This window comes from Pseudorca crassidens, chromosome 3 (genome assembly GCF_039906515.1).
Source record: "Pseudorca crassidens isolate mPseCra1 chromosome 3, mPseCra1.hap1, whole genome shotgun sequence".
Lineage (NCBI taxonomy): Eukaryota > Metazoa > Chordata > Mammalia > Artiodactyla > Delphinidae > Pseudorca > Pseudorca crassidens.
Window position 1 is genome coordinate 51,474,719 of NC_090298.1, and position 25,059 is coordinate 51,499,777.

At 39.0% G+C, this 25,059-nt stretch overlaps 1 protein-coding gene across 2 annotated transcripts in view; it reads left to right on the forward strand.

Annotated features, from left to right (window-relative positions):
• The window catches only part of RGS7BP (regulator of G protein signaling 7 binding protein), a 166,488-nt gene that overhangs the window by 115,410 nt on the left and 26,019 nt on the right, over nt 1–25,059 (forward strand). The window contains exon 6 of one of the 2 annotated variants that reach the window (XM_067730801.1): nt 436–3,399. The exons of the other annotated variant lie outside the window; for it this stretch is intronic. Coding sequence (XP_067586902.1) covers nt 436–527 — 92 coding nt within the window. The 3' untranslated portion in view covers nt 528–3,399. Of the gene's footprint in view, nt 1–435; nt 3,400–25,059 lie in introns of those variants that run through there. 2 annotated transcript variants of the gene reach the window in all.

Sequence of the window (25,059 nt, forward strand, 5' to 3'; positions counted from 1 at the left end):
GTGGTAAAGTATAAGAAAGAAGCCAGCTTTACTCCAAAGCATGGGCTTTTTCTAAGAAGTATACATCTCCCAAGTGAAAAACTGCCTCTAAGCAGTTTATATTTAATTCTAAGCAGTGGTTCTCAACTGTGGGCTCTTTGCTTCAACCTCACTGCCACCCCAGGAATATGTGGCCATATCTGGGGACATTTTCGGTTGTCACAACTGGTAGGGCAGTGCTACTGGCATCTAGTGAGTAGAGGCCAGGGATGCTGCTAAACATCCTACAATGCTCAGGACAGCCCCCAACAATAAAGGATGATCTGGTCCAAAACGTCAATGGTGCCGAGGCTGAGAAAGTTGGATTCGAAGGATGGAGGATTTTTAAGGCCAATTCATAAAAAACAAGTTGTTTTGTCTGTACCTCACTCATATGTACATTCTATCCCATCACAGATGACAGCAGCCTTCTAAATCTAACTCCCTACCCCCTGGTTAGAAGACGGAAGAGAAGGTTCTTTGGGCTGTGCTGTCTCGTCTCAAGCTAGGTGATTCCTCCTGGAAACCACCACTAGGAAGACCTGAAAATATCACTGAACCCGAGGACCTCCAGACAGCTGAACCACAGTTATTGGTTTTCGACTATGTTTTCTATGCTTCCTTATTACTTTTATCCACCTCCCACCACCCTTTGAAACGATTTTACATTTGAAAGCAGCTGCTGTCAAGAAAAAAAAAAGATTCAAAAAGCAGGCTGTTTTTAAAAGGATTTTTAAAGCTGACATTGTGCATGTCTGCTCCAAACCACACCATGACAGATGCAAGAATTATGATTTTTAAATTATTGAAAGGTTTTTCTAAGTATTACACAGAGAAAAATTATTTCATGTAGAATAGTATATCTATAGCTCTTGCTGATGTCACGTTAACAAATGATCACATATGAGAGTCTTTAAACATAGAAATCTATTTAAAACTGCAAAACTGTTCAAAATCCAACCAATATTAGGAATAATATTATAATCAAACATATACCACCTCAACCTATTGCTTCCTCTGCACTCATTTACGTTTAGTCTTCCATTCTGTCAGAATCTAAGAGCTTCAACATAAAAATATCTTAATTTATAATGCAACAAGAACATATATGAAAACTATTTAAATTTTGTAAATACACAATAATCCTAATAACTTCATACAATGCATATGGGCAACTAATTTCCTTTCGATCCAATGGTGTCTTTTTCAGCTTCTTGGAGAATGAAGTAATCCAGTTAGGAAATGGTGTAGTGATATATACAATTACCCTCAAATGTAAAATTGAGTATTATCATATTTTGTTCTAATTGAAATCTGAAGCATGATGTCTGCACATCAGCATAGTGTTAAATCTTATAGGGCATGCTGGAATTAGCTCAGATCGTAAAAATACTTAACATTTTACATTGTTAATAAAATCTTTTTAGTTAAGCTAAGTTTGTCTCATTTTAGATGACTATGCAGATAGGACTTTTCCAACGTGTACTTGGTGTCTTGTCTTATGCTTAGAATCTTAAAAGCAGGACACATTAAGCAATACTCTATTTTAGAAAGGAGGAAGCCACACGCTTTGTTTTTCTGCTCACAGCTCTGCTGTGCTCTTCCTCCACTAAACTCGTAACATGATACAGATTTTGTTATATTTTCCCTTGCTCTTCCTTTGGCCCATTTCCCAGACAGAGTTTCCCATGGGTTGAAAGATCAAGCCTTTGGACTGCTTTTCTTGTTTTCCATAGTCTGAAATTCCTAAAGTCAGACAAGAGGCACCAGAGTCCAGCACAATAAAAGGATGACCTATACGTGGTTTATCCAAGATGCATCTTTAATCCCAACCCTATAATTTCACAGTATTTATGTGCACAGGCGTTTATAAGTCCACCAGTATTTTGACCTGAAAAGTAAATATACTCAAGCTTTTAGCTTTAGTGAAGAGCAAGACAAACTACTGGAATAATTATAGTATTAGGTTGAATTATATGAAACTGCTGATATTTGACTGTTTTTGACCTAAAAAATGGCAGCTTCATATAGCTCAACCTAATATCTGATGTTGTGGAAATTATCCTTGAAATTGTCTTCTAGTTTTTTTGATTGAAAGTGAAAGGATTAAAGAGTTGGAAGAGATCTCAAAAGGCGATGCATACCTCTATTTAGATCACACCAGCTGGTTTTTGGCCTTATTCTTGGAGTCCAGAGATGTATTCCAGTGAGTTGGCAATTGACGCATGGCTATAGGTATGAATAGCTTCATATCAAGACGTACCCTTGAAAGTTATACGAGAAAAATCACAATTTCCTAAATCAAATACTTGTAATACAGTGTGGGAATATGCTATTTTAAAACTCCTAGGGTGACTGCTCCTTTGCAAAGCAGGTAACCACTCCCAAATTTACCTGGTCCTCAAACCCTGATTTTCATAAATCAGGTTTGATTCAAGTTTAATATCCTTTCCTGAATGCAGTTCATTTTTATCCCCTGAAGTTTAATTCACTTCAGGTCCATTGTTTTAGAAATTATGAAGGAGCCCAATCTGGCACGCTCTCAGCTCCCATCTCTGCCCTCTCCCACCTTCCACTATACTGAACCCTTAGCTTCAATCTAGTTCCTACTAAAAAAACTACATGCAGAGTTATTAACAGATAAGCCCAGCCTTGGTGTTCAGCACCTTCTTCTAAATGCCAGACCTAAATCACTTCTGCTTGGTTAATTTGTGCTCACTCTTGCCTTAGCCTCAGTGTGAAAGTAACACCTTCCGTGCAATTGTCCTTTGTACAACTGAAGACTGTTAATAAATTCAGGTCTCACCTCCATGTCTGGGGAGGGCTATAGTAGCTATTCATGGGGATGGGGATTTGTCTAATTCCCTAGGTAGGCTTTCCATATCTAAGAGAAATAAATTCAGCCACCTTATCTTTTCTTCATAGTGCCTGTTTCCCGGCCTTGGATCAATTTTGTAGTTCCCGTGGACACACTCCAAGATTTATAGATCTTCTTTCACTATAGCAGGTCCTAAAATTAAATTTAGCGCTCAAAGTCCCAATAACCTACCCTGGCTCAGAGCTGCAATGGGTAATTCATCATCTCCCATTAGGTATGCCAATGCATCTTGTTAGGAGCTGACCCTACTCCCCTGTCACCTACCAAAGGACTTTCTCAGGTGTAGTTCCATGAGATAACTGTCTCAGCTTCCTGCTGGTAATTTTCTTTCAGATTAGCAATAACACCGAGCTATCTCTAGGGATAAAGAGAGCCCATTGAACTCATTTTGTTGCATGTACGCATATTCTTGAAACAAAAAAGAATGTAAAGTTTTTTCTGGCACACAACCACCCATTTTACCACCATATTTTTCATATCCTGTGTTGATCTTTTTTTTTTTTTCAGATTACAGAGACAATACATGTTCTTTGTGAAAAATCTGAAAAATACCACCAAGTATAAAGAAAATAAAAATCACCTGAATCCTGCCACAATCACATTGTTTAAAACCACATTTCCAGGCTTTAAATCAGTCATTGTCTGGGCCCAAAGGTACTTTTGGATGAGGTAGATGAAGAAGTGCCCAGAAGGCCAAGGTGCCGCTTTAAAAAAAATCCATCCACTAATGTTTTGCACACGTCTAGGAAGAGATTCAGCGCACACTTCTGATTGTGCCATTGTTCAAGGGTACAAAGATGACTTTAAAAGTAGCACAGCACTGATGCCTCCTCTAATGAAAGCTCTTGGGGGAATTCTAAAATCCTGCCAGATCATTTTGTTCCTCGGTGCTCCTGCAAGTTTGGATACTTACTGTTTGGCAGTACTGCCATCTACTGGAAGCTAAAATTATACAGCGCATAAAAGCATCTAACTGATTTTAGACAGCCAACAAATGGGCCAGATTAACAATGATCCCATGGAATTTGGAATTTCAGACTCTGGAAGTCTCAAAATCGAAAGAATTAAAGATATCCATCCATAATAACTTCCCACCTACCCACACACATACCTTAGCAATGTCTACCATTTCTTTGTGTTCTAGAACATCACCAAATGCAAAATGCTCAACTTTCAGGTTACTATAGAAAGGATGAAAAACGGTCCAGGATAAACCACTAATATTACATATAAAGTCCAGAAATAAACCCAAGAACATAGAAGAATTGAGAACATTAAAAAGATGACATTTCAAATCTGTGAGAAAATGTTGGATTATTAAGTTATATTGGGATAAATGGTTAGCCATCTGTTGAGGGATATATTAGATCTATACCTCATAACTGTCATCAAAATAAATTCTAAGTGAAGTATTTAAATTAAATATTAAAGCACATAAATAAACTGGCAGTATTGATGAATATATATGTAATTTTAGTGTGTGGGGGGGGGGGAAAGCCTTTCTAAGCATGATAGCAAAGAAAGAAATCCCAAAGGAAAAGATGGGTGGATCTGACCAATTAAAAATGCAAAACTCCTATAGAGTAAAACAAACAAACAAACAAACAAACCAGATTAAGAGAAAGCCAGGTTTTAAATATATGCAACAAAGAGTACAGACGTCTAATAACATATATCAAGAGCTTAAATTCCACAACCTTTGGGAAGTTTCCATGATCTACAGCTCCTTCCCCAGCCAAGTGTTCCCATTTTATTCTTTCCCTTTCCTTATTACATTTTTTTCATTATTGCTTGTTGAATTGTCTCTCCACTAAACTGGAAGTTCCAGATGGCAGCAACCAGGTCTATTTTGCTTATTCTTATATCCTCAGCACAATGCTAAACACGAAAGCAAATACTGAAAACATATTTATGAAATGAGTGGATAATGAATGCATGAATAAATGACAATTTATGACTCAAAAAGAATCAAACTTTCCAGTAGAAAATTGAGCCAAGCACACAAACTGGTGATGTACCATAAATTAGAATAATGCACTAATAATATGAAAATATTTGAACATACTAGTAATCAAAAATGCAAATAATTATGATATACTCTTTTCCATGTATCAGAAAGGCAAGACTATAAAGAATGAATGTTTCCAGGGACAGTAAGGAAGTCTGGAAGTGAACATCCTCTTACAGAGCCAACAAGTAGGTAAATTGATTCCACTTTCTGGAAAATAATTTGGCAATATAGTTTTCACCTCTACCAAGTAATTCCACTGTAGGGAAATTCTCCTCAAAAAGATCAGAGAAAAATGAGCTAAGATATATTCATTCATTATTCAAAAAAAGTATGCAAGAAAGAATGCTTATTTGGAAGAATGAGGAAAAAATGTAAATAAACCCACAGTATACGGTTGGTTAAATATGGTATATTCTTTCAGTGTAATACTGTGCACCAATTAAGAATAAGCAACATATGTATATTTATTGAAATGAACTATATTGATAAATTAAAAAAGCTATAGAAAAATATCTACAGTATCATCCCATATTTAACATATACATATATATGTGTGCATTAAAGAGTCTGAAAAGATATTTGCTAAAATGTTAACAGCATTTATCTCTGGGAGGTGAGATTTGGAGCAATTATATATATATATATTTTGCATATCTGTAATTTCTGGTTTTTCCACAATGAGCATGTAGTACATGTATAATTTTTTTCAGGGAATAAATAACAATGTTCACAATATATATTAAATGAGAAACATGTTATAAAACAGTATGTATAGTATGACACAATATTTGTAAAAAGAAAAATATATATAAATATTCTATGTATGTATATATATGCATAAGAAAGCTAGAAGGACATACACTAAAATGTTAATAGTAGTTATTTATGGGTAGTGGGATTATGGGTGATTATTTTTTCTTTTTGCTTCTCTGTGTTTTCTAATTTTTCTACAATGAATATGTATTACTTGTGTAATAAAAACTAATAATAAAAGTTTAAAAAAAAAGAATGAAAAAGTGAAAGAGACATTGTGATTCACCATTTGCCCAGATCCTACCCACCCCCTCACCCCACACCCTTGACATATTCGTTGTCATCAAAATGATGGCAGTGGAGATATGGAGAGGAAACACCAGGGCACCGTAACTTTTGAAGAGAGAAGATGCAAAACAGACAGACAAAGGGGGGGCTGGGGAGAGGAAAGAGAGAAGAAGAAAGGAAGGAAAGAAGGGAGGGATAGAGGGAGGGAAGAAAGAATTAAGTGAAAGTGAAGTCAGTGGAGGAAGGATTAAAACAGGCTTTGGAAACTTTCACTAACAATAGCAATATGTCTGAATTGCACTCAGTTTTCCTGATAGTTACGACATAAAAAAAAAACCCAACAACGTTGAGTTAAATAATTTTATTTTCTGATAAAAGGAGATGGTACACACATCTGGAGAGACATCTAGGAATTAAATTCTGACAGGAATATATCCCAAGAAGTTTTTCAAAACGCAAACTATTGAGTCCAGCTAGTTGTCAAGGATTGCGCAGTATAGTCTGGAGTTACACAGAATTTTGTCTGAATCTCAGATGGGCTGCAACAAAGTACACAGCTATGGCTAGCAGTTCCATAATCTGTTCTCTCCTTTTTACCTTTAGTAACAGAGATCCCAAATTTCAGGGAGACACTGGCCCCACCTAAAGTAAATACTCCATTTCCCAGGCTTCCTTGGTTGTGGGTGTGGCAATATAACTGAATTTTGGCCAATAGCTTATGAGTGTAATTGCACAATTTCCAGGTAACATCCCCAAAATAAGGGGCATGCACTTCCTTCCCTTCCCACTAGGCTGCAAGGAGAACATGAGGGTGGAAGCTGAAACAACTGTCTTGGACCCAGAGTCAGACACCACGAAAAGATGACAGAAGAGCCTTAGCAGAGATTACCTATCTCATACTGCTATCTGCTTAACTAATTAATTAATAACTTCTATCTCATTTAAGGCATTAATAATTGTGAATCTTTGTATAGAAGAACTTATTCACTAAATTAGTCAACTTCTGTAAGCCTCAGTTTCCTGAGAGTAAAATAGAAACAATATATCAATATCACAAAAGGTTCAACCAAATGACTGTCCAATTACTTGCTTAGAATCAAAGCTCTTTTATGAGAAAAATCAAATGAATCAAACACTGCATGATACTGTGTTGCAGAACAGCAGACAAAGGGAAATCTTTGAAATAAATAGTGATTTTAAATCAAATGATCAGTTGATTTCCATTTGCAAAAAAGAATTAAACTTCACCCTTGCCTCATTCCAAGTTGGTTGTTGATCTAAAAATAAAAGGTAATACAATAAAGCTTCCAGAAGGTAATATAGGAGAATATCTTCATACCCACAGAGTTGTGAAATAGCTCCTAACAGAACACAAAGCATGTACAGAAAACCCTTTAACATTATCTGCTATCATAGAACATACATGTACCCTGTGATCCAATAGTTTCACTCCTAGGTGGAGACTTAGAAATATATGTGTGTGTATTCAAAGACAGTTAAAAGAATATCCATAGTGGCATTACCTGTAATAGGAAAAACCCATAAACAATTCAGCAAAAGAATCCATCAACAAAAGAATGAAAAAGTAAATTGTATAATACTATACAGCAATAGAAATAAATGAACTCCATTGCAGCTACATACAACCAGATGAAAGAATAAAACTATTGCAGTACTGAATGAACACATCTAGGTGTAAAAGTGCCTGCTGCCATTAGCAGCCAACATTCACAGTAGCTGAGCAATGGATGCCGTGGTTGAGTAAAACAAACATGGGCAGCACCACAGCATCTACTACAGTTCACCCCCAGCACTGTTCCGATCCACTTGCTTCTCACATTGATCTACACCACCCAGGCATAGCTTCTTCTGGACTCTGTTATCGTAACTCACACACACAAAAAGAGAGACAAAGCACAGCCCCTGCTATGCAGCTGGTTCCAAGATTATATATAGCTGATATTCATCCCCTCTCTTCTCTACTACCCATTCTAGATTCCCTTCATCCTAGTCTGGCACTGCTGAGTTGCCTGGTATTACGACCCAGACCCTCCCTCCTAGTGGTCTGAGACCCTGCTTACCATGCCTTTCAGTAGAGTATGGTTGCTGTATTTGCCCATTTACAGCAAAACCCGAAAAACCCATAAGCATACCAAGAGGTACCCAGTCACCTAAGTGCCAAACATATTCCTCTGTGCCCTCATTATGTTGCAGCAGCCCTCCTTCCTCCTGATGATCAGGGCCAATAACCTCTGTCAGTGTAGTAACTCTTTTATTTGTCTTATAGTTTTCTGGCATGAGGAGTCTAAAGTGACCAGGTAGCAGTGGTAGCTTAAAGTTTAGTGGGACTCTGCTCTGTGACCCTCTAGACACACAGATTCTAGACCCCCCAGATAGGAAGCACAAATTCCTCAGTAGATCACTGGGGCCACTCCTACTTTCACCCCTTGATTTTTGGACCCATATATTCTATGTATTAGTGACTCAGAACCAAATAGTGACCCTTGAGTTAGGGAATATAGTGCATCCTGAGTATGGTGCACCCACTGCTGCAAGGAGTCCTCTCCTTGAAGAGGCTGTGCCTCTTCATCCCACTCTGTTGGGATGGCAGCTCCTGGTTGGTGGAGTATGTGCAGGAACAGTGGGTCCTGGTCGTGTCACTGATGCACTCCTTTGCTATTAAATGGGGCCTTTGGTCTGAGGTAATGTTATACAGGATCCCACAGGGGTGGATAAGACACTCTGTGAGTCCATGGGTACTGGTGCTGGCTGCAGCCCTGCAGATGGTGATGGCAAACCCGCATCCAGAAACCAGGTTAGTCCCGGTCAGGCTGATCTAGTCAACTTGTCACCAAGTGGCAGGTTGTTCTCCCCAAGAAATGCTATTGTATCAAGGACACAGGGTCAGTCTCTGTTGCCAACAGGACATTCAACAATGGCTGTAAGTAAACTAGTGTTGGTGAGAAAAGCCTGTATTAGTTTCTTACTGCTGTAACAAATTACCACAAACTTAGTGGTAACAACACAAATTTATCACTTACAATTCTGGAGGTCCAAAACCAGTTTCACTGGTCTAAAATCAAGGAGTCAGCAGGCCTGCGTTCCTTCCGGAGGCACTAAGGGAGAATCTATTTCCTTTCCTTTTCAAGCTTCTAGAGGCCTCGGGCATTCCTTGCTCGTGGCCCCTTTTTCCATGTTCAAGCCGACAGTGTAACGTCTTCAGTTCTCTCTGTCTCCGTCTCTGACAGAGACATCATCATCACATATCCTCCCTTGACTCATTCTTCTGGCTCCCTTTTATAGGGAACCTTGTTGTTACATTAGGCTCACCCAGATAACCCAGGATAATTTTTTCATCTAAGATCCTTTTAACATAATCAGATCTGCAAATTCCCTTTTGCCAAGAAAAGTAACATATCTATAGGTTCCAGGGATTAGGAAGTGAACATTTTTGGGGAGCTGCTATTCTGTCTACCACAAAACCAGTGCTGTTGGACCCATTCACAGCCTCCATTTCTTCCAGGAGCTGCTTTTTGAATAGTGTATCTTTCTCTGTTGCAGATAGCATGGCCTTGCTCTAGAACCCTAAGCGTCCATGCCATTACTCTCTTATTGGAGTATGCCAGAGTCTTCCTACCACCCTTTTATGCCCAGATATTTGTAGCACCATCGCATCTGCCAGATGATATGGCCTAAGTGACAAGGTTGCTTGTACTGAACTCGCTTAAAACCTGCTGCAGGGCCCCTCCCTGCTCTGGAACCCACTTAAAACTAGAACTCTTCACATACCCCGATAAATGGGTCAGAGGTCTACCACCAAGCGTGAAATATGCCACCTCCAAAGTTTGACAAGGCCAACCAAGCCTCACATTTCTTTCTCAGTGGTAGGAGATGCAAGAGACAATAACTTGTCACTTGGGTTGGGATATGCCAGCATCCCCCAGACCACTGGACTCCTAAAAAGTCACTGATGGGCAGGCCTCTTAATCGTTGAAGGCTTATCCCCCATCCTCTGAAGTTTGTGTGATTTACTTACCAAGGCATTCAGAGTACTCAGCACTTTGTGCTCACTAAGTCCAGGTAACATGATGGCATCAACTTAGTGGACAAAAATGATGTTCTCTAGAAAGAATGCTCAGATCAGTGTGGTGAGGCCTTCTAGGGATAGAGCAGTTTCAAAAAACCATCTGAGGACATGGATTTATGCTAAACCCCAGGTACCCAACCGCTCAGTGATTAAAGTAAATATTATAAAATGAGAATATATAGTGCTATAGTTGAGGGATGTCTACTAGAGGTAGAGCAGGCTGATTCTAAAAGGTCATCTGAGGACATGGAATTGGACTATACCCCAGGTTCACAGCTGCTAAGTAATAATATTATATAGTGAATAATAGAGTTCTATTGTCTATGTTCTCATTGTTAGATAAAAACCCATAACAATATGGCTTAATTTATAATAGTGCATATGCACTTAATGGTTGATTAAACTCAGCCTGGGCTTTTAGGAATTTCCTCTCCACCTGCCCCAAGAAAAATCTCTACTGGGGACCCTGAAGGATAGTTAATTTGCTGTAGGGAAGATAAAAGTAGTAACTCTCACTGGGGACCCTGAAGGATAGTTAATTTGTTGTAGGGAAGATAAAAGTAGTAACTCTCACTGGGGACCCACAGCATCTCTAGAATCTTGGTCCTCTTCAGACTTCTTGTACCTTTTTTTTTTTTTTTTTTGCGGTACGCGGGCCTCTCACTGTTGTGGCCTCTCCCTTTGCAGAGCACAGGCTCCAGACGCACAGGCTCAGTGTCCATGGCTCACGGGCCCAGCCGCTCCGCGGCATGTGGGATCTTCCTGGACTGGGGTACGAACCCGCGTCCCCTGCATTGGCAGGCGGACTCTCAACCACTGCGCCACCAGGGAAGCCCCAGCGTATGGTTTTTATTCTAGCTCTTGCATGACTGCAGAAGTTTACTTACTTCTCATTCTACGTGATCCCAAGTCACTGTGTTTCAGTCACCTCATCTGTAAGGTGGAATGATGTGCCTAAGAAAAAGCCATCACAAACCCATCTACTGCATTAAGTATCTGACAGGGAAGAGAGAAAAAAGAATTAACTACATCATGCAGAAAAGCTTTCTCATAAAGGATTTGTTCCAATCTAAATCCATGTTTAAAAATCCCCTCTACTCTCTTATTAAAACTCCGTCTCCAGACATAGTGTACTGTTTATCTCTGAGGGCTCTATTTTATCTCTTATCTGTATCAGAATTTATTCTACATATGGATAAAGAGAGGCATCTTCACCCCAAGTTAGGAGTAGAGTGGGGTCAGCATTCACGTTGCCCCAAATGTTCAGAACCCCAACTATGGCACCTGATCTGGGCTTGTCCCTTTCACCTCCACCAGCAGCCCTCTGTACTTACAGAGGGCTTCCCCACTTCCCCTCCCTCAGTTCAGAAATTACTTCTGTATTCTATTTTCTCACAGATTTAAAAGGGATTTCTCCACACTCATGAGTTTCTAGAACATTGGTGCAATTGCCTACTTCTCCAAATTTTGATCCATATGAAACTTTACTTTTGCTACATATTGCTATGGTGAGTCTGTCACTGAGCTGAGAAGATTGTATGACTTGTTATAGAGCAGGAGCCACCTTCAGATAAAAGGTAAGAGTCTTAGAAAATAAACTGGAAGATCGTGTGCTTACTGAACATTGAGTAGTTTTGCTTCATGAATATATAACAGAGCATTGTTACGGCAGTGAACAGTTCTACTAAAAATTGGCACAATGATAAAGGGCCATGAGGTGAATAGTTCAAAAACTGTTATGCCACAAAATTTTAATGTTAGAAACTGTGCTGTGTTCCTGACACATTTACCCTGGAATGAAGCCATTAGTCAACAACTACCACTCACAGCCAGCTTCAACTACTCATTGTTAGCCATGAATAGACAAACAAAGCTCAACGGACATTGAGAATAGTTTACAACTTAAAAGAGAAAGACTATCATCAAACGAACAAACAAATTAGAAACACTGACACTGGAGAAAACAGAAATAGTTCTAATTATACTCAAAGAAATTTGAAAAGATGTTACATCCCCATCAAACAAGTACAGGATACTCTGAAACAGGAATAATTAGAGACTAAAAAGGAGCTAATGAAAATTCAAATCAATTGCTAAAATAAAAATTCAAAAAAGTTATTTAAGAAAGCACTACCACATCAAATACAATATATAAAAAAGATAATACAGCTGGACCAAGGGGAGATTCACCCAGGAATACATGACTGGTTCAATTTTTAAGAATCAATCAATGTTATTCCCCATATTAAAAAACCAAAGAAGAAAAATCATGTGATAATCTCAATGGGGGGGGGGGGAAGCATGTAATAAAATTCACCATCCATTCATGATTTTTAAAAAAACAACTCTTAGCAAACTATGAATTAAGAGAAATTTCCACAAAAGGATAAGGGGTATATATCAAAACAAACAAACAAACAAACTACAGTTAACATTATACTTAATGACAAAAGACTGAATGCTTTCTCTCTGAGAAGAAGAAAGAGATAAGAATATTTACTCTTACCAAAATTGAACTGAAGCTGTAAGACAGAAAATAACAAATGTTGGCTAGGATGTGAGAAATTGGAACACTAGTACATTGCTGGTGGGAATGTAAAATGGTACAGCTGTTTTAGAAAACAGTATGGCTGTTGCTCAAAAGGTTACACATAGTGTTACCATATGACCCAGAAATTTCACTCCTAGGTATACACCCAACAGAAAATAAGTGTCCACACAAAAATCTGTAAACAAACATTCATAGCAGCATTATCCATAATAGCCAAAATGTATTAAAAAAACGTCGATCAACTGATGAATGGATAAATAAAATGTGGTATAGCCACATCATGAAATATTATTTGGCAGTAAAACAAAATGAAGTACTGATATATACTACAACATACATAAAATTTGAAAACATTATGCTAAGTGAAAGAACCTAGTCACAAAAGACCCCATATTGTATGATTTCATTTATGTGAAATGTCCAGAATAGGTAAATCTATAAAGACAGAGAAGAGATTGCTGGTTGCCTAAAGCTAGCAAGTTGGAGGGGAAATGGCAAGTGGTTGCTGATGGGTAGGGTGTTTCTTTCGAGAGTGACAAAAAAGTTCTAAAATTGACTATGGTGATGATAACTGCACAACTTTGTGAATACACTAAAAGCCATTGAATTCTATACTTTAAATGGATAAATTGTATGGTATGTGAATTATATCTCAATAAAGGTCATATTTTTTTCAAATGTACTGGTGGTCCCAGTCAGTGAAGCAAAGTAGGAAAGGAAATTGAAGGCATACAGATTGAAAAGGAAGAAATAAAATGTCTCTATTTGCAAATGACATGGTTGTTTATGTAGAAAATTGCAGAGAATCTGCAAAAAGGTACTAGATCTAATAAATGAGTTTAGCTAGGTCACGGGATACAAGGTCAATATTTTTTTTTAAATCAAGCATGTTTTTATACATTAGCAATGAACAATTGGAAATTGAAATTTTGAAAAGTATCATTTGAAATAACATCAAAACTATGAAACACTTAGGTGTAAATCTTACAAAATATGTATAGTATCTGTATATTGAAAAAGACAAAAACTGATTAAAGAAATCAAAGATGATCTAAATAAATGGAGTAATATGCTATGTTTATAGATTGGGAGATTTAATATTATTAAAAGGTCAATTCTCCCCAAAACGATTTATAGATTAAATGTAATTCAAATCAAAATCCCAGCAGAATTTTTTGTATAAATTAACTTGATTCTAATTTATTTGGAAAAGCATAGAAACTAGAATTGCCAAAATAATTTTGAAAAAGAAAAATAAAATTGGAGAACCACACTAACTGATTAAAGACTTAATATACAGGTAAAGTAATAAAGACAGGGTAGTACTGGCAAAAGGACAGACACATAGATCAATGGAACAGAGTAGAGAATCCAGGATACACACACACACACACACACACACACACACACACACACACACACACAAAAGTCACCTGATTTTCAGCAAAGAAGCCAATTCAATGGAGAAGAAATAGTCCTTTCAACAATTTGTGCTGGAACAATTGGCCATCCATATGCAAAAAATGACCCATATCTTGCATTATACTCAAAAATTAATTCAAAATTTAACCCAAATGTAAAATCTAAAACCATAAAATCTTCTAGAAAAAAAATAGGAGAAAATATTTGTGACTTGGGTTAGGCAAAGACTTCTTAGATATTACACAAACCATAGAAGAAACATTGATATATTGGAATTCATCAAAATTTAAAACTTCTGCTCTTTGTAAGACTCTGTTAAACAAATAAAAAACCAAACCACAGACTGGGAGAAAGTGTTTGTAAGATACACATCTGATGAAAGGTTGATATCCAGAATGTATAAAAAAACTCTTGAAATTCAATTTAAAAAAAAAGAAAACCAAACAACCCATTTAAAAAAAATAAGCAAAAAACTGATGAAACATTTCATCCAAGAAGATATACAGATGGCTAATAAACATACACAAAGTAATGCTCAGTCATTGAGAAAATGCAAAATAAAACCACAATGTGATCACACTGTGTACCTATTAGATGGGGAGTGGGGTAGTAGAGAAAAACAATCATGTCAATACAAAGTGCTTCTAAGGATGTGGAACATCTGGAACTCTATGCATTGCTGATGGGAATGCAAAATGGTACCTCCATTTTGGAGAATAGTATGACACTTTCTTATCAAGTTAAATCATACACTTACCATCCCATTAACCCTATTCTGAAGTATTTACCCAAGTGAAAACATGTTCACTCAAAAACTTATCTATGTGAATGCTTATAATGGCTCTGATCTATAAAGCCAAAAACTGGAAACAACTAAATGTCCATTGTACACCTAATACTAATACAATGTTATATGTCAATTACATCTCAAAAAAAATGAAAAGTAAAAATGAATGGTACGTACAACAATGTGGATAAATCTCAAATGCATTATGCTAAGTGAAAGAAGTCAGATTCAAATGGATACTCAATGCTTCTATTCCTATGACATTCTGGAGAAGGCAAAAGTATAGGGACAAAAAAGGGATCAGTAGTCTCTGGGTGCTGGAGGAAAAAGGAGGCAAGTGATTTATGCAAGAGCATCAGGAGACTTTGGGGGTAAGTGAAATGTTCTACATCTTGGTTGCGGTGGTTACCTGACTATGTATGTTTTGTCGAAATTCAGAAATATTCACCAAAAAAAACAGTGTATTTTACTGTATTATATTATACCTACTATACATAACTTTAGAAAATCTGCTAAAGTGTCACTCATTTCTTTGCTGAATTTACCTCAATCTGGGGTTCTAGCTCTCAGTCTTGCAAATTTGAGAACTGATTGTCAGCAAAGTTTTAAGAGAATCATATTAACACATTAAGAATCACATTAAGTTCAAAAGAATTGATACATAAACCAGAAAGCCAGTTGATTTATTTGTAATGAGAAATGCAATTGCTAATGCTAATAGATAACGTAGGTTTTTCTAGTCAAGATGTTCTCTTCCTGTAATCATACTTCATGGGAAACCAAATTATAATCAGATAGTTGTGCTGTGAGCACAGAGTCAGAATAAGGAATGTTAGTTGTAACTTGAATACCTGATCTACCCATCTCCAGATAAAGGACTATTTCTGCCGCCAGGACTAGGTTCAGAATGAGACATCCTTTCCCCAGGACAGGCATGGCTGGGCTCTGCCAACACTTGGTTTTTCACTTCTGTGACTCTCATTTTCTTAATCATAGAAGGATGATCAACCTCAACTCTGACTATAACTTCTCCTTCATAAGTGGTAATACCTTCAATTGAGTCATAATTGAGACTGGCAGACCTGGGAATAATTCTGCCTCTTTAAAGGGACATTGCATCTTTGTGTTGTAATTTATAATGAGCTAATGTCAGTTTAATTCTTAGAGGGCAACTTCATTCCCCAGTTCTTAGGGGAATTTTCCTTGTCATTTCCTTGTACTATCTAAAAAGTGATACTGGTTTAATAGGCAACCATGCCCTAAATTACTTTACAGAACAGAATCTTGAAGACAACTTGTCATAACACACAAAAATGACCCCCTAAGAGAAACAGCACGTTATGGTAGAGAGCACTGAGCTACAGGTCAAAAGTTTTTTGTTTTTTTTGTTTGTTTGTTTTTGTGGTACGCGGGCCTCTCACTGCTGTGGCCTCTCCCGTTGTGGAGCACAGGCTCCGGACGCGCAGGCTCAGCGGCCATGGCTCACCGGCCCAGCTGCTCCGCGGCATGTGGGATCCTCCCGGACCGGGGCACGAACCCGTGTCCCCTGCATCGGCAGGCGGACTCTCAACCACTGTGCCACCAGGGAAGCCCCAGGTCAAAAGTTTTAAAAAAAATAAATTAGAACATTCGCTAACACCATACATAAAAATAAACTCAAAATGGATTAAAGACCTAAATGTAAGACCGGATACTATTAAACTCTTAGAGGAAAAACTAGGCAGAACACTCTTTGACATAAATCACAGCAATATTTTTTTGGACCCATCTCCTACAGTAGTGGAAATAAAAGCAAAAATAAACAAATAGGACCTAATTAAACTCAAAAGCTTTTGCACAGCAAAGGAAGCCATACACATACACACACACACACAAAAAAAACCACCTACGGAATGGGAGAAAATATTTGCAAATGATGCAACCAACAAGGGATTAATTTCCAAAATATACAAACAGCTCATATAGCTCAATATCAAATAAACAATCAATCAAAAAATGGGCAGAAGGCCTAAATAGACATTTCTCCAAAGAAGACATACAGGTGGGCAACAGGCACATGAAAAGATGCTCAATATCGCTAATTATTACAGAAATGCAAATCAAAACTAGAGTGAGGTATCACCTCACACCAATCATAATGGCCATCATCAAAAAGTCTACAAATAATAAATGTTGGAGAGGGTGTGGAGAAAAGGGAACCCTCCTACACTGTTGGTGGGAATGTAAATTAGTGCAGCCACCATGGAGAACAGTATGGAGGTTCCTTAAAAAACTAGAGTTACCATGTGATCCAGTAATACCACTCTTGGGGATATATCTGGAGAAAACCATAATTGGAAAAGACACATGCACCCCAATGTTCATAGCAGCACTATTTACAATAGCCAACATATGGAACCAACCTAAGTGACCACTGACAGATAAACGGATAAAGATGTGGTATATTTATGCAATGGAATGTTACTCAGCAATAAAAAGGTATGAAATAATGCCATTTGCAGCAGTCCATCCATGTTATGGACCTGGAGATTATCATACTAAATAAGTCAGACAGAGAAAGACAAATATCATATGACATCCCTTATATGCAAAATCTTAAAAAACGATACAAATGAACTTATTTACAAAACAGAAACAGACTCACAGATTTAGAGAACAAACTTATGGTTAGGGGGTGGGAGGAGAGGGATAGATTGGGAATTTGGGATTGACACGTACACACTGCTATATTTAAAATAGATAAGCAACAAGGACCTACTGTATAGCACAGGGAACTCTGCTCAATATTCTGTGATAACCTAAATGGGAAAAGAATTTGAAAAAGAATAGATACATGTAAATGTATAACTGAATCACTTTGTTGTACACCTGAAACTAACACAATATTGTTAACCAACTATATCCAACATAAAATTAAAATTAAAAAAAAGTTCTGGGTTTCAACCCCAGCTCCACCTGCTGTGTAGCACCAAGTCACTGGGCTCTGTCCATAATTTCTTTATCAGTCATGTCAAGACAATAATATCTGTCCTGCTGGTCTCCAAAACTATCTTTAAATTGTACAATTCTATTCAAATGTAGCAAGCCACTGATAGAACTTTGCCAAGCAGTTGGGGAAAGCACTGCCATTCTAAAGGGTATCTTGATAACTTCCCCACATCCTTTGTGCAGACCATCCCTGACTGAGCAGTGCAGGCTTTCAAGCAGCTCACCATTCAAGGGGCAGCCATGAGAAGAATAATGTGTTGTTAACAATAAGCAAGCATTTAAATGATTAGAGTCAACGTCCTTAATGCGGGAAAAGAGCTACTTTGTAACTTCATCTATCTCAATTCTTGTCCAACCTACCCTGTGCCCCCAGAGGATGACCCATGTGAATTCTACCAATGGGCTCCCTTGGTCTTTGGCTTCAAAATGTGTTCTGTCAAAGGGGAGCCCTGACAGGAGTGAGGAAGGAGGGAAAAGAGAATGAAGTCAGGGTATATATCATCCTGACCCTGTCTGTGCAGAGGCACAGTGGGCTGGCTACATCCCTTGACTGAACGTCTCAACTCCTAACAGATGACGTTGACCACACAGTTCTCTCTAGGTCCTGCTCCATAGGAGTGGTAACGCCATCTCACTGCCAGTAGCCCTGGGGTACCACACTATCTCTTCTGTTTTCCCTACACCTTGTCCACACTTTATAAGTCCTTTTATTAATCTCTCTTCAAATCAACCATCTGTTTCCTACAGATGTAGCCACCTTGTGTCTTATATCCTATAGTTGATACAGACACACTGAGGCTTTCATGCTAAAGGCAGTACCAAACATTAATTTCTTCAACAAATATTCCCGGAGAGCCTCCTTTGCGCCAGGCCTTAGAGAATACAGCAGAGAACAACATAAATAAATCCTCTCCCTCTATCCTCAGGTGGGTGATGAAGGAAGGCTTTATCCAGGAGATGACTTTGAGGCACATTTCAGGACAATGTGAAAAGAGCCAGACACAAGGATCTGGAGGAAGAACTTGCCAGGCAAAGGGACAAACAAGAGAAATGACTCTGAGGCAGAAACAAGGTTGGCCTTTTGAGGGACATACAAATCCATGTGGCTGCAGCAGAGTGAATGAAAAGGAAAATGGTGGGAATGGTAGGAAATGGGAAGCTTTGTAGGTTGTGTTAAGGAGTGTGGATTTGATTCCAAGGGTTATGGGCAGTTCTTGGGGGTAGTGACAGGGGAATGGCTGAGTCTGGTTTAAAGATCGATTGGCTGCTCTGTGAGAATAGACTGTAAAGCAAGAGTGGCAGCAGAGACAAGTTATGAGATATTAAAATAGCTGAGGGGGGCTTCCCTGGTGGCACAGTGGTTAAGAATCCGCCTGCCAATGCAGGGGAGACGGGTTCGAGCTCTGGTCCGGGAAGATCCCACATGCATCAGGTCAACTAAGCCTGTGAGCCACAACCTGCGCTCTAGAGCCTGCGCACACAACTACTGAAGTCCACGCGTCCTAGAGCCCATGCTCTGGAACAAGAGAAGCCACCACAATGAGAAGCCCGTGCACCGCAATGAAGCGTAGGCCCTGCTCTCCGCAACTAGAGACAGCTTGCTTGCAGCAACGAAGACCCAATGCAGCCAAAAATAAAATAAACAAAATAAAATAGCTGAGGGAAGAGATCATAGTGGCATGGATCAGGTTGGTGATCATGGGAAATGGAGAGAAGTGACAATACTCAGAAAGTATCTGAATTTACTTATTAATTGGAAATGGAGTGAGAGGAAAAGGAAGAGGCTGCTGCTAAAAATTCTGATGTCAGTAACTCAGATGCCATTTACTAGAAGACCAGGTTTTTACACATTGGGATTGCTGTGGAGAAATAAGAATTTGTGTGTTCATTTGATACCCAAATTGAAATGCTGAGGAGGCAACTGAGTATGAGCCTGGCTCTTAGAAAAGAGATGAGAATTCAAGACACAGATGTATAACCATGCACATATGGAAGTGGATGAGGTTACCCTGGGTAACAGTGTGTCTGGAGAAGATTAACAACACGGACTGAGCCAGGTGGATCAGCTGGAGTTTAAAGCTTATGGAAAAGAGGAGGAACTAGCAAAGAAGTCTGCGAGGAAGCACCAGCAAGGAAGAAGGAAGAGGATTGTCATGGGTGTGCAGGACCCATGTGAGACTGAGAACTCCATCCCTAGTGAAAGGGTGTTTGAGAAAAATCTATTGCGCTAAATGTGGCTGAAAAGTGAAATAAGACAAAGCTGAAAATTAAATCATTGAACTTGCCAACATGTAGGATGTTGATGCTTTCAACACTGAATGATAGAAACAAAAGTAGGTTAATGAGAAAATCGAAGGTTATAGAACAGAGAGCACTAATACAAACAACTATGTGAAGGAGTTTTGCTGTAAAGGGAGCAGCTAGAGGGAAATGTGGATTCGAGGAGGAGTTGTTTTTAAGACAGAAGATGTTAGGGCCTGTTAATATGCTGATGGGATTTTTCTAGCAGAGAGAAAAATAGATCATGTAGGAAAAAGGGGAGATCAGTGAAAGAACAAGATTTTGAGGAGAGGAGAGTGAGGGGGAGCCACTGTATAAGCAGAGGAGTTGCCAACTTACAGGAGCTCAGACATTCTAAATTCTTGGTTCTAAATTCCATCTATATATTCGAATCCCTTGAGAATTAAAAAAAAATAGATGTCCCATACCAGATTAATTAGTTCAGAATCTCTAGGAGTGAGATCTGGGCATCCGCATTTTAAAAATTCTACCTATAGCCCCCATTGATAACCACTGATGCCTTGAAACAGGAGCAAAGACAGATGGAATACAAATCTAGGTAGTTTGATCGACTTGGCGATGGGAAGACGAGGCATTTCTTCCCTGATTGCTTCTATTTTCTCAATGAAATATGAAACCAGGTCTGAGCTGAGAGACGGTGGTTTGTTTGAAGAGAAAGAGAGGGTTAAGGTATGAATAATTTTAGGAAGTAGGAAAGCAAATTTACTCACGAAATATAATAGGATCGCAAGGATTTTCGGAGGGCTCACTTGAGGTTTGTGGCAATAAATGTAATATGAGACTAAATTAGCACAGCTGTGTTTCGTCTCCAGCCTGTACCATCCGGGACAGGCAAGGAGTAGGTGGAGATGTTCCTTTTGTGATATTTGAAGCAGTTGAGACCCCTTGACTCCTGAGTAAAGTTACAAAGTGGAGAAATGCCGTCTTTAGAAATTTCCTACCCCCTCCTGCTTCCTAAAACTAAGATACTCCAGGCTGACTGACCCCCTACCACCACCCCACCAGAATGTTATCAAAGAGGTGCTAACAAACCAGAATGGAATTCTAATTGGTGGAAAGGTTGATGGAGGGGAAAGGAGATTTTTAACAGTATCTTATTGAGCCACGATTTACATGAAATAGAAAATGTACACTGCTTGATAGAAAATGTGTACTGCTTGATAACTCTGAATGTTTATATACACCAAAATGTGATCACGACTAGATGAAGATATAAAACCATTCTCATCACATCCCAGAAAGTTCCTCTCAGGCCAGCAGAGTCTCTAAGGCTGATTTTCTGATTTCCACCCTCAATCTAGACAGAGCCAGGGTCAGAAAGGAATCAGCCCTGACACAAAAGTTTCATTCCTTCATTCACATATAGATACACAAATGATACATGTAGAACCTGGATGTCAATGTCCTCTTTTCTTTGTGCCAGAGATGGCCTATCCCCTCCTCCGGGGCATCTCCCAGAGCTGAAATCTTCCTGTTGCTAAATTCCCAAGTTGAGTTCGGGGGCAGCAAACAGGAAGGCATCTGCAAAAGCTGACTTCTAATGTCCCTTCCAGCTTTACCAGCTAATCATTTCAGGAGACCAGCCTCATCCAAAGTCATAGCTCTGTGACAGGTGCTAATCATTGTTGACTCAATTCCTTATAATTGATCTAGCAGCTAAAAAGCCTTCAGGTTCTATACCAGTGACCATACTCACTGTTGTTGATATTTTAAAACATAACTACATTGCTTTTGAAAAACAATTTACTTGAACTACACAAAAGTGTGGTTCAAAATATGTCCCAAAGATGGCAGTACAATAATACTTTGTGTGCCGTTGTATTTTCAAATATTTTTAACTCTGTTAAATTATAAACAGGTTAGGGGAAAACTTTATCATGAGAGACTAGGAAAAAACAGCATTTTTGTTTTCTGTTATTCTATTGTGCTACAGGAATCTGTCTCCAAATAAATAATATCCCACATCTTCATGGTACTTTAAAACATGCAAAACACTATCACATGCGTTATTTCTCTTCATCCTCACCACAACCTGTATGATGGTTATTTTCATTTTATGCCATGAGATTCAGAGATTAATGATGACTAAATTAAGATCACTCATCTAGTAAAGCAGCAGAACCAGTTTTCCAAAGACCAGAATTCTTTCCCACACCTCTGCTTAAAAAAATCAAACATCTACAGGTTCATAATCTACTTTAAACATCACAGGTTATTACGATCCAGCAGAAGTTTGGGATTAAAATCATAGAAGTTAATCTGGAGCTAAAGTTGTCTTGATAAGTAGGGTGACCATCTCATCCTGGTTTGCCTGGGGCTTCATCAGTTTTAGCACTGAAAGTCCCACGTCCTGGGAATCCCCTCAGTCCCAAGAAACCAGGACCGTTGGGGACCAATGACCTGAATCACCTTGCCCATTGGTTACCTGGTGGTTGCCCAACAATTCTGTAAGTTCTGCTAAGTGATGCCCAGAACATTGCCTTGCACTTAGTACCATTCAATAAAAATTTGTGAAATTGTAATTCAGTGTTGTGCTTTGTTTGGGAAAAAAATTTTTTTTTTTTTTGCTGTTTCCTAGATAAGACATAATCTTTGGAGTCACTCTTGTTGATTCTAGACTCAATGGCTCAGCCCATTTTGGCATCATTTTCCACTCTGGTCACTCCTAGTCTCAGCTTGGTTCAGACTTCCTTGAAGTTTTAATATTCTATTCAGTGGCTGCTTTTTGAGAGGGGGCAGCAAAGCACAGGAACTGAAAAATACTGTGAGTGGAAGAAAAGGACCTTCCTCTGCTTGGCTCTACTCTCACACATTGTAAAAGGCACAACCAAGGTCTTTCCCCTTTCAGATACTTCAACAATCCAGCAGTGTTGAATGTGTGATACACAAATGATCAGTCTTTCCTTACCCTTTATCTTGGATATGTGAAGATTAACACACCCCTGGGAAAATAAAAGCAAAGTCAAGTTTATCAGGAGTTGAAATAGAAAAGGTGTGTGTGTATGTGTATGCGTTTGTGCACGAGCGTGCATGTGTGCATGTGTGTGAGGACAAGTGTGTGTGCGCGCATGCGTGTGTGTGTGAACATGCTCATATAGGAGGCAGAGGGCACACATAAATGTGGGAAAACATCCCCAGACACAATTCCCTGTACACCGCTGCCTCATTCTGTCCTACTCCAGAAAGAAACTCAATTAAGTAGATTTGGAAAGCCAGGAGACTGGTGGAAAATACTTTGAACCAAAGAAACCAACCCTGGGGCTCTTTGGTGGGGCTAATGGCTGACTCTGGGAAGGCTCACACCAAGGAGTACTTCCCAGAACTTCTGCTGCCAGTGTCCTTGTCCCCACGGTGAGCCACAGCCATCCCCCACCTCTGCAGGAGACCCTCCAACACTAGCAGAAGAAAGAACCTTCTAAATCCAGTGTGGAGAAAAAAGTGACCAAGATTACAGAAGCAAAAAAAGCAATGAAGAGAAATTTTAAAGTAAATAAGAAAATAACATTTACCGATGAAGGAGAGTTCGTTCAGCAGTGGTCACAAGTGCAGAAGTCTGTCCCCAAGGATAGTGAGGAAGAGGACGATACTGGTGGTATCAACTTAGATAAAGCAAAGGAAAGGCCTCAAGAAGAGGACAAATTTGACAAAGAAGAATATAGGAAGAAAATTAAGGCAAAGCATTGGGAGAAAATACTGAAAGAAAGGGAAGCCAGAAGAGAAGCCAGTAAGAAACAAGCAAAGGCTAAAGATGAAGAAGAAGCTTTTCTGGCTTGGAGTAATGATGATAATGATGGATTTGATCCAAGCATGGATCCAGATAAGTACAGAAGCTCCGAAGAATCAGATCATGAAGATATGGAAAATAAAATTAGGTTTCTTGGCTGTGAGGCATGTGGTATCTTAGCTCCACGACCAGGGATCGAATCCACAGCCCCTGCATTGGAAGGTGAAGTCTTAATCACTGGGCCACCAGTGATACCAAGAAAAAGCAGGCAATGAGGAAAAGGAACAACAGTGAAGTGGAAGACGTGGGACCCACAAGTCATGACAGAAAGACCAAGTGGGAAACCTCAGAGCCTTTGGATACAGGCCCGTCATTAGCCAAGGATGAAGAGCTGGTGTTACATCTGCTCAAAAGTCAAAGCTAAATAGTACTTGCTCTTGTCTTCTCCTTGAAACCTCTAGTCATGATTATGTGGGCAAGAAGTTGAAAAAACAGTTGGCTTTGGGGCACTTAGGTAACATGAGTCCCATGCCCAAAGGACCCATTCTTCAGACAGGAGCTATCATACCTCTAAGCCCCTTTCACAGGCCATGCTTGCACCACCCCAGAGCAAACTCACAGTGATGGTGGATTATAAGATTTCCTGATCCCATTTTCCAGCCTGTGCTCTGTTAGATTTTATCCATGGGTTCCTACATCTTATCACTGGAAATGCTTCCTTTGTTTTACTGGCAAGTTCTAGAGACCCTGTTTCATTGTTGGAAATTCCTGTCTTGCTTACCATACAGCAGTTTCTCTGTAATATTTTTTTTTTTTTTAAACATCTTTATTGGAGCATAATTGCTTTACAATGGTATGTTAGTTTCAGCTTCACAACAAAATGAATCAGTTATATATATACATATGTTCCCATATCTCTTCCCGCTTGCGTCTCCCTCCCTCCCACCCTCCCTATCCCACCCCTCCAGGCGGTCACACAGCACCGAGCTGATCTCCCTGTGCTATGCGGCTGCTTCCCACTAGCTATCTACCTTACGTTTGGTAGTGTATACATGTCCATGCCTCTTTATTGCTTTGTCACCGTTTACCCTTCCCCCTCCCCATAGCCTCAAGTCCATTCTCTAGTAAGTCTGTGTCTTTATTCCTGTTTCACCCCTAGGTTTTTCATGACATTTTTTTTTTCTTAAATTCCATATATATGTGTTAGCATACGGTATTTGTCTCTCTCTTTCTGACTTACTTCACTCTGTA